Consider the following 11,095-nt stretch of genomic DNA (forward strand, 5'->3'; position numbering starts at 1 on the left):
ACCCAGCCTTCTAAATCAGGAGCTGTAAATACAAAACTCCTTTTATGAGCCTTTCTATCAAAGCCTCTATAGAACTCCCTGTGCGAGGTTCGAGACTGCAGTTTCAGTTATATACATGCATGCTCTCAAATACGATACTGCTTTCTCAGTTGCAAGAACAGATAAGCAGGAGAAAGCAGGGTAGTATAAATCATCTACACAGATCCATAAAGTCCATCCTACTTAGCAACCAGGACAAAATACATCCCTAACCTTGTAAATTGTTACGTGTGTGCTCAACTCCAAGCACATTCAGTCCCACTGATTCCTGCAAAAGGACTCATATGCTCCAAGTTTAGCACGTGCACAAGTAGTTTCAAGATCAGAGTATGAAAAAAACCCTATTTAGCTTCTCTTTTAAGGGGAAAGAAAAAAATTCTTCAGACCCCACTCGTCCAAATGAGGGCCCTCCTTGGCTACAGCTGCTCTGAATCGGCTCTGATTCAATCTCCCAGATTGCTCCTTGTGTTTCAGCTGCAGCAATGCCTTTTTAAAGCAAGCTCCTGGAAAAACAGCCCTCCCTTTGCAGGAGGTGCTGGCCAGGGAGATGCTTGCACAGGATGGGCCCTAAATGAGTGTGCTACAAGGTAAAGTAAATGCTTGTTGATGCTGGAAGCGCTGGCATTGTTCTGAGGTCTGCGCAGGAAGAGCGAGAGGCGGAATGCTCTCCTATTGCAGGAAGCTGTTCCAGCCTCTTATCAGACATAAAGCTTCTGATTTCTTGCGGGGGAAGTACCAAATGTTTTTGAGGGGAAGAAAAAAGAAAAAAAAATCACATGCTTAGCTATAAAGGAAGCTGCCTAATGACATGAATGAAACTGAAGTCATGTTATGTGGAAGCAAGCCTGCTGTGCTGCGTGGCTCAGGTGGCTACGAGCAAGGGCACGTTCCCATACTGTCACCCTGCAAAGACCTGGAGAGGTGCAAGCCCAGAGGTCCTTCCCTCTGCCAAAAAGGTGCCTGCTGTGAATTCAGTCCTCCTTGTCTCCAGAAAGCAACTTACTACTAATCATCTTTGAATGCAGTGTCTGTGTCGCCCTCCCCAGCTGCCAGGGACTATTTCGGGCTCTGCCTCCAGTTCAGATGCTGCTCTGTCTGGGGGCTGTTTTGTGACGTCCTTTCATGCAGTGCACCACACCAATCTGGTCTTTTAGTTAATTTGTAAAACTGATTCCTTGGCAGGAATTCAAGTTCTCTGTAGAGATGTTCCAAGTCTTATTAGCAATGAGCAAATTACTGGTGTCCTTGGGAAAGGTAAGGAAGTCAGAGTCTATGTTAATTGCCTTTATTTTTTTTCTAGAGGGTATCTCCCAACGAACAACTCTATGCCACCTAGAATGGCTCTCTGGTTACATAAGTACCTGTATATATAATGGCTGTCGTGGCTTATTGCATAGATATCTGCATAAACTTCAGTTTTAAGTATGTTCACTATTTTATCAGGCTTTGTGCTTTATTTGAGCCAAGGACCCTTTGTCTCCAGCCTAGTTTCTCCTGGTAGGTTATTAGGGGATTGTGGTTTCCATATCTTCTAGTTAAAAAGCAGAAAACACTTTGGAACAGGTTGAAAAACAACAGTATCTAGAGCATTGCCTTTCTTCTCCTTTAATAGGCTACTCTGTCAGCCCTGTGCTTGTTAAATGAGAGAAAAATCTGTGGGCATGCAGTGAAGGTCAATCTTGTGGTTTTTGAAAACATTTAATTAGTACAGTTAAGTACTGAGGTCTGCTTGGGAGTGAGCTTCTGCATTAACCATCAGCATCTTTCAATTCAGAGAAGCAACCTACAAGAGGGGACTGCAGGTTAAGTCGACATCTCCATGTCCGAAACTTCAGCGGTGGTCAAGCTTAGGAGGAAAACTGTTGTGGCTTCCGTGTCCTGTTGCTAGCTCCAAAACCGGCGTGGGCTTTGGAAATCAAGCTCAGATCTCTGCACATCACTAACAGCACAGAGTCCCAGCTGGCCAGATCCTGGCTGCCTTGTGCAGGGGCTGGAGTGACCCATTGAACCTTCAGGGACCCATCAGGCTGCCAAAAGCCCTGTGCTGTGGCTTGTGCTTCTGCTGAGGCATTTTTGCAAGTGCTGAGGCTCAGTGCTTAAACAAATCTACTTAAGATGTAGCTTTGCCCAATGGGGTTTTGGCATTTTGATGATAGCATGTAAAGCCCCTGTCTCTTCCTTCATGATGCATCTAACTGGAAGAAGGGGGGCAGCTGTTCTCAGCTCCTACAGGTGTTTCACTCCTTGAATAAAACTACAATAAATGTCACATATCTGTGCTTTAATCCCTGGGCAGTAGCAGGCATAAATGCAGGCTGACAGTTCCTTTTTAAAAGGCCACAGCATCAGCTGTTTGAAAGAAGAAATCAATTCCAGTCCTTTCAAAGCCAAATTTGGGTTTTATTTCTTCATACTTTTGCAGCATTGGAAACCCTAATTGTAGGCAATTAAAGCAGCCCTAGGAAGAAAGGGCTGTGTTGAAATCAAAGCTGGAAAGTGTGCCTCTAAATGGGTGCCAGTTGCCAGCACTGGAGGAGTGCCCCAGGAACAAGGAGCCGGTGCCAAGGGCAGTGCTAGGCGCTGCACAAACCCTCTGCGCAGAGCCGGTGCCAAAAGGACCTTCTCATCTCGTGTGCCCTGTTACCTGCTTCACCTCCTACATGCAGGTACTTGCGTGAGCATGCAAGTCGAGCGGGCCCTTACTGGGGCTCCTGTGTGTGAGAGATGGGAGATGCTGAGAGTTGATGAGAGCAGATATAATGGAGCAAGTCCGGGGCAAGAAACCTGGTAATCAATGCTGCGTTTCCCTTTAAAATTTTCTATCTCCCTTTCTTTTCGAAGCTGGTACTCTGGCAAGGTTTGTCTTTGCCAGATGGGGACTTCCATTACTTTAGAGCTGTCAGAACAACAAAAGACTTCTTTGAGTCATTTTCTATATCTCACCTTGAACTACTGGATAAGCAATAAACATTCTGAAGAGGAACGATAATGTGGAGTGAAGCTGGAACTTTTATAATATAACTTGTTGCTTGAGTGACAAGTAAACCCTGCTGAAAACACACAAATGAGGAACTTCAAGATCAGACCCCACTGCAGGATGAAAATAAGCACAAAAGCATGTTGCCTGGGACTTCCACAGAAGAACAGCCAGATGATGCTCTGAGGCCATTTGGCACTGATAAGCATTGTTTCATTGAGTGCAATTACATATTTTTGTTTAGAAAAAGATTCTCCTTCAAAAGCAGCTACCAAGTCTATGCTGATTCAGCCTTCATTAAAGGCCTCTTACTGCAGACACAGTGAAGTGTTGACTCCTGTACTTATTTTCTATTGCTGCCTTATCTTTGGCATCTCATCTTCAACTTCTGCTGGTTTGTTGTGTTGTTTTTTTTTTCCACTGGTTTCATCTGAGTGCAGTAAAAGTGGATGCTGCTTGGGCTTCAGTTCTTCTAATGATTTTTGATCTGCTTGGGTGCAGGCTAGGAAAATCTAGCCTTGATTAGAAAATTGCAAGCTAAGTAGGCTAACAAAACAGCAACAGCAAGAAACTGGATCAGCTCTGCTCAGTGAAGTTTTCCTGCTCAAACAGGGGAAAAAATGCTTTCTCTCTGCGATCTTTCTTACAAATATGAAACTATCTCAGCTGCAGAGGCTGCTCCCTCCAGCTGTTTGCACAATGCTCCTTGGGCTTCACCGCACTCAGCTTTTTGCAGCAGCCTAATAAGCCATGGCCATTGCCCCTACAGCAACTGGGGGGGGAAAGTAGCCTGAGTAGCTCTTACCCCAAACTGCTCTCCTGATGTGGTCGGATGCTGCTCTTACCATGCACGTACAAATTCAGGCCCTTACTTGACTATGGGATGCAAATCCAGAGCGATGTTCAGCTGCAGCTTTGCTGGCACCAGCAGACCAAGATGCACAAGTGGCTTCTTGGAGTTACCATGAAGGATGTTCAGCATCTGTTTGCAGCATCTCCAAAGTAAAGATGACTCAGAAGTGCTTTAGCACCCCAGAGATTTTCATGGTGGGATGAACCCTCTGAAACATCAACTGGGTGTTTGGAATTTCTAGCTTAAAAGGAAGGATAGCTTTAATTTTGGCTTTGAGACAAAAGAAAGCCCTACAAGCGAGAGTCTCAGGCTTCCCCTCTCCAAATTGCTTTTTACGGAGCCAGGATTACTGAACAGAAGACACTTTTCCATTCACACTTGTCAACATGAAGAATATTGTGGATTTGGAAGACAAAAGCAAAAAATACCCCAACTTTTTGCACAATGAGTAGATATGGAAATTGCACTGAATGGCCTTCACCACTCTGGCACCACAGAGCATAATATCTAGCGTGGGACAGCTCCAGGGTCCTAGATCTGCCTTCCTGCTAATGTTGCTCTAGCTGATAATGCTAATCTCTTAAACTATGCCCAGACAGGCCCTAAGGAAGGGAGCTAAGTAACTCTACAGGTAATGACACTTTTTTTTTTTAATTATAGCTCTGGCCATGTCTAAAATTAAAAGAACAGTCCTGCAATTTATCCGGCCACCGGAGACTGACTCAATACTTTATATAATGATGCTGCTGGTGGCCACGCTGCCAAACTTGTACAATGCCCTGATTGTCCCCCAAAACATGAGTGACTGCGGTAAGGGACACCTATGTGCTCTGGTTTCTACCCCTTTCCCTTACTTGGAATTCCTCGTCCCACCCGCTGCCATCGGGCAGCTGGGACCTGCCCAGCCCGAGCAGGACCTGCAAGCGCTGCCCACGGGTCTTTAGCTCCCCGTGAGACCGGAGCAGAGATGCAGAGCTTTGCCTTCGGAGCTGGAACGGGAGGAGACCTGTGGGCAGGCCGAGCATTAGAAATGCAAGTTCATGGGGTGAAGGCAGGGAACCCCATGGGAAAGGGCTGGGAATCATGACCGTGCCCAATGATCGGGGTAACAGACACTGCGGTCCTCCAAGTGCATTCACAGAGGAGGGTGGCAAGCGTGTTCCCACTCCTGTGCTGTCAAAGCTCCCATGCTATTTTTCTTTTTCCTTCTTTTTCCAACTTAAAAGAGGGATCAGGGCTTGTTTCAGATGTTATTTTTATATCCTTTTCTAAGAGGCTTCTATAGGTGTCTTTATGGCTCTTTTCAGGAAGAGAAAATGGACAAGGACATCAAATGCATGTATCGTTTGGGGGGAAAAAAAGGCAACATTTTAGTCATCTTGTGTATTTGCAACCACAGTACACAGAATGTGCAAATCTGCCTTTGAAGGTAACTGTGTTCCATTAATGCCAATGCTCTTGGAGGAATGAAGTGTCTCATGTCTCTAAATTACTCCTGTGGTTTTAATTGAGTATCATTTGCCTCACCTTAGCAGTTTATGGACGTGTCATGGGAGGGAATTCACCCCAAAGGAAGCTCCATTTTTTTGGTGATGAAAGTAACAAATGAGCAACACTTACTGGGGCAGTGAGAAACCTAAACTTTTTTCAGCTGGGAGGAGAAAACAGATCTTTGCTCCTTTTTCCCTGCAACTTATCACTTTTATTGCTATAATTACTTCTATAGTTTGAGCTTTTAAATGCTTGTGTCTTCCTGTCCCTGCCAAGCAGCCTGCTTAGCGCCGGGGAGCTGCTGCCCCGACGAGCACGTTGCTGGCTGTCGTGCCGTGTCGGGACACGGCATCCTGCAAATGCACTCTGGTTTTTGCACCCCCAGCGTTGCTGCCTGGGGCGGAGGGGACGAGAGCTCCTTCCCAGCCCAGCAGCGTTGCAAGCGAATGCCTCCTCAGTGCAATGCAGAGGGAGCAGGCAGCAAAATGCAGCCATGGGAGGGGCTCAACCGGGCGCCTCGGTTCCCACTTGCTCAGCTGCGTAGAGCATTTGGCTCATGTCAGACGCCATTTCTAGCCTAATACTTTCTACTCCAACTAGTTGGTTTTCTTTTTTCCCCATGCTGGTTAATTCCTCCAGCATTGCATTGCATGAAACTTTTAAACCTCTTTATAAGCGTTTGACCCCTCTTAACCCAAAGCAAGTACACAGGCACCTCCATCACAAAAGTGGTATAGCAGAGCAGGCAGCACATGCAACAGGGTGAAATAGTAATTCAACATGGTAGCCTTAAAAAAAAAAAAAATTAAAAATAAATCAACAACTCAAACTGAAATTGGCCGTGTTTGCTGCTAGACTAGGCTTTGCTAGGCTTGCACCTCACTGACCGTGCCACAGCTTTGCTCACTGTGCTCTTGCAAAGCCTGTCCTTGCCAAGTGCCTATGTCATGGGAGTGTGTTAATGGCGAGAAGCTGAGGTGGTGCTGACGAGGCAAACTGCGCATTGCACAACCAACAGGAGCCTCGCGCTGCTTACGGGTTAATTTTATACTAGCAAAAACCTGCCACCTACCTAGGATTTAAAAAAAAAAGCAAGCTGCCATTTAGGCTTTACATCTGTTCCATTGAGATTTCTAGCTGGAAAAAAAAGAGCATTTTACATAAAATGTAGTATTTTTAATAGGTGCAGGGCCTTTGGTCAAAGTCCATAGGGTACACAGCCAGCATCACATGGGATGCGATTCTCATAATCTCAGTATCCCTTTTCAGCTGGAGAACAAAAAAATGTATTTGAAACAACAAATACTAAGAATTAGGAATGAGATCAATGGACAGCAATATTGAGTTAAATGTAGCTCATTTCAATGTACTATTTATGAATTAGTGCTCTAATGGGAACTGCTCCCCCTTCCCTTTTCTTATTTCAATGGAGAAATTTGCATATTTGCAGGTTGCTTCTCTGATGTGGGCTTCGCGAGTGCATAATTCCCCCATTACAGTGTATTTGGAAGACTCTTGAATGTATCTGCTGTCACGAGAGTTCAGATTTATAGCCTCAAACTGCGTTTAGCTTGTAATTAATATGGACTTCCGCATTTTTTTTCTCTTCCAGAATAATATCCTATTAGTCATGACAGCCAAATGTGCCACATTTGGGCAACGATTCAACTTCTTCTGAACTACCATCAACACCAAGTCCCACTTGTCCGAGTAGACTCCTCTCTGAAGGTGACAAACAGACTGCAGGGACCTGCTGTGCTTGGGGAAATCTTATTTTCTATGGATTGCTCCGTCCAACTAAAAATACCATTTTGCAACTTATACGAGGGAATGAAGGTAGAAATGAGCATGGGGTGAAATGCAGGAGTTTGCACCTGGATGTCTTTCTGACTTGACCTGTATTTTGCTGACTGCGAAGTCTTGAAGAGTCCATCGGGGCACAGGTAATGTGGCTGAGTACTGCAAGCACAATGCTGGAGGCATCTGCCGTGGAAAGGGCCAGAATGAAACTGTTGCTTCCAAACTCCAGGGAGAGTTTTATCTTCTACAGCCCGTGCTATGGCTGTGCAGAAAGCAGATCACCTCCGCTTCTTCGTGTGGCACGGGTAGGGTCCGAGGAGCGATTCTGCCCTCTTAACTAGGTGAGATTCCTTGCTGGGAATAAGTCTGATCAGAGAATAACCCTCCTGAATACTGTCCCCCTGACAAGCAGCATTAAAAAAATTAATCTCTGGCAAATTCTCAGAACAACTTTGGAAATGATTCAAAGTAGGGAGAGGGCTCCAGAGCTCAGCAGCTGGCTGAAGCTCTGTGCAGTATTTTAGAAAGCTGACGAGGAACCTCCTGTGCAACACATGAAAGCTGATCCTGAAATGCAGATTATCCCTCCCTTAATTCATCCTGAAGAACGATACCTCTGGAGCAAACCCCGGAGCTGAAACCCCTTCCCGAGCAAAACCTCAGCCTGAACAGCTGAACTTGGAAAAGTTATCTGTGTAAGGAATTCAAACTTAGACACTCATATTGCAGAGCGTGAGATGGACGGAAAATGGATTCAAGAATGATGCCATTCATTGAGATCATGTTTTGTGGGTTGGCTACTTGTATTTTCCCATTTTCCTGGTACTGAGAAGGACGGACAAGGCCAGTGCTGGCAAGCGCGGGGGCTAAGCGGCACCCTGCGAGGGTGGGCTGCAGGGCCACCAGCACGGGTCCCTGCCCGTCCCCGGCTCCGTGCCGTCAGGCTTTCCCACCCCGAGGCTTTCCGGGGACCCCCGGGAAGCGGCTGCTCCCCTGCCCAGCCCCTGCCCCTCCGTGGGTCTCGCAGGGACCCTCCTGCGAGCGGCAGCGTGCCGTGGGTATCATTTGATTCAATTTTGCATTATCAAACTTCCTTGGCTCTTTCTATTGGAAACTTTTACAATTCTCTGCTTGGCTGGAAAAGATGACTGCAGCAAACCCAAATTAGGAATAAATTATACAACAACTTTACATTTTTCTTACAAAGGAAAACTGTGTGGCAAGAGCTGTGAAAGCACCTCCTTCCTATGTCCTCCCAGCAAGGCTTGTTGTAGAAGGCCACTGAGTTCACAGATTTTTTTTTTTTTTTAAAGAAAAAACAACAACAACCACCAAAAAAGCCCCAGTCCCAGTTTGGGAACCGCTCTCCCACCGGCCATGCACTGTCTCTCACCCCCCCACTCCCTAATACGTGCGAGGGCTGCAAAATGCAAGGAGAGGCAGCTGCAATATCAAATCCAAACATTTAAAAGAAGCTCCAAAAGCTGTGTCTGTGTGGCCAGCCGCTGACATATGTGCATCTATTTTCACAATGAATGGCCAGAGCAACTCCTCCTTAAACATCTCAGCCTGGACTTGCAGGGACTATTGCATTCCCACAGCATTTTTGCAATATTAAATTCTCCACCTCCCCCCCCCCCTTGCAGGACACAAGGCAGAGCCACTCCGGAATAATCATCAAGTTAAAAAGCAAAGATCAAGCCTTCCCCACCGCGCTGGCAAAAAAATAAAAAATAAAATAAAAATCACTGTTGTCCCCTACCCAACTACGCCCCTCCCGCTCCATCCGAAGCGCTGAGCCCCTGCTCCGAAATGCTAAATAAAGCAGCCCTTCTGCATGCTCTTAGCGATCTGGTGTTACAAACCACACTCCTGCCTCTGACCAAAAGTTACCAAATATTAAAGGCGGGGGGGGGGGAGAAATCGGTGGAAAATGATCTCAGTCCTGGCACAAGAACAATACTTTCCCATGGAAACATAGGTATATATTTAATTCCTGGTAACTCCACTCAAGTTTCACCTTTCATCTCCTCCACGGACTTCTGTAAAAGTTTCATTTAATTTTGCACTTGAAATTAGCTGAAATTCGCATGCATTGTGCCCATTTTGCATGCATATATACAGTAGCGAATGCATCTGCTCTTCAACACCCTTTATCTGTCCTGACTGTGCAAAAGGCAAAAAGGGCTCAGTAATCCCCGCAGAAGAATTCAAATAACGTCAATGCACAGCTGAACTGCAAGCCCTGCCTTACAGGAACTGTGTGTGTGAGTGTGTGTGTGTCTGCAAAAAGGCACATACTAAACAGGAAATGCAACTGAGAGCCATTGAAAGCCTCAAACTTCAAAATGCAATTGCATCCCGAAAAATGCATGCATGCACTTAAAAATGCATGCACGACTTTTTGCATATTTGCAACGAACAGAAGTAGGAGCCTTACCTCTCGACTGAGACATTTTCCCCTTTGCTTTGATGGGGGAGGGGAGCACAAAAGACTTTGCCTTGCCTCTCTTCTGGAGCTAGTTTTGCAACAAAGATGCAAACTGCAAGCGCTCAATCTTCATGCAACTGGAGTTTTCCTGACTTGCTGCAGCAGCTCTCCTTGCAGCGGGGGGGGCCGTGCAATTGCACACTTTGCAGGGCAGCTTGCAGAGCGGGGGGTTTCCTCCCCCCCTCCTTGCAATGGTAGGGAAGGCTCTGCTGCACCTACATGATGGGCCAGGGCTGGCAGCTAAAAGCTCCAAACTTGGAGCTGGGGGCGCAGTGCGCAGGCGCGCTGCCGACGGCCGCCGCGCGGCCGCCTGGGTGCTGTAGTCCCGCCGCCCGCCGCTTCCTGCAGGGGGGCGGGGCTGCGCGCCCGCGGAGGCGCCGCGGAGGCTGCGCGGGGTAGGGGCGGGGGTGGAGCGCCCGCGGAGGCTGCGCGGGGTAGGGGAGGCGGGGGGTAGTTTCCGCGGAGGCTGCGCGGGGTAGGGGTGAGGGGGGAGTTCCCGCGGAGGCTGCGTGGGGTAGGGGCGGCGGGGGGGGAGCGCCCGCGGAGCTTGCGCGGGGTAGGAGAGGCGGGGAGGAGCGCCCGCGGAGGCTGCGCGGGGGAGGGGCGGCGGGGGGGAGCGCCCGCGGAGGCTGCGCGGGGTAGGGGAGGCGGGGGGGGAGCGCCCGCGGAGCTTGCGTGGGGTAGGAGAGGCGGGGGGGGCGGGGGGGGGAGCGGCCGCGGAGGCTGCGCGCGGCCGCCCGCGCCTCCCGCCGCCCGGGGACGGGGGGGAGAGCGCGAGGCGGGGGATGCGCAAGTCGCGCGCAAATAGCGCGCAAACAGCGAGAGCGCCGCGGAGGCGGCTTTTCCCGGCGGTGCGCGCCTGCGGTTTGGGGGTGATGCGCAGCGGTGCCCGGGGTCGGCGGGGGATCCGCGCCGCCGCGACTCGCCTTTTTTTTTCCCCAAACTGCTGTGGCTGCGAGGGAGCAGGTCCCTGCCTGCATCCCTGCCTACGTCCCTGCCTACGTCCCTGCCTGCATCCCTGCCTGCCTGCGCCCCTGCCTGCATCCCTGCCTGCCTGTGCCGCTGCCTGCGCCCCTGCCTGCCTGCGCCCCTGCCTGCCTCCCTGCCTGCGCCCCTGCCTGCGCCCCTGCCTGCCTCCCTGCCTGCGCCCCTGCCTGCATCCCTCCCTGCCTGCCTCCCTGCCTACACCCCTGCCTGCCTGCGCCCCTGCCTGCGCGCTGTGCGCTCCCGCAGCGGTGCGGGAGGCGGTTGCGGTGGCTCCGGGATGCCCGCCCTCTGTCACCGGCTGCGGGGGAAGGTGGTACCGCCCGAGGCGGGCACTGCCCCGGGGGGATCCCGGGGCCCCCTGGGCTCCGGGGCTCGGGCTGCGGCTGGAGGTGACCGTGGGGGGAAGGCCGCGCCCAGGGCGACGCGGGAGCGCGGAAGCGTTGCCCACGGGGGTCTT

General features: G+C 49.6%; 1 protein-coding gene across 1 annotated transcript in view; it reads right to left on the reverse strand.

The window, feature by feature from the left end:
• The window catches only part of MAP2K6 (mitogen-activated protein kinase kinase 6), a 55,914-nt gene extending 45,934 nt beyond the window's left edge, over positions 1 to 9,980 (reverse strand). The window contains exon 1 of the mRNA XM_072881075.1: positions 9,601 to 9,980. Within this exon, the coding sequence (XP_072737176.1) occupies positions 9,601 to 9,616 (16 nt within the window). The 5' untranslated portion in view covers positions 9,617 to 9,980. The remainder of the gene's footprint in view (positions 1 to 9,600) is intronic.
• Positions 9,981 to 11,095: the final 1,115 nt, after the last annotated feature.

This window comes from Ciconia boyciana, chromosome 16 (genome assembly GCF_034638445.1).
Source record: "Ciconia boyciana chromosome 16, ASM3463844v1, whole genome shotgun sequence".
Classification (NCBI taxonomy): Eukaryota; Metazoa; Chordata; class Aves; order Ciconiiformes; family Ciconiidae; genus Ciconia; species Ciconia boyciana.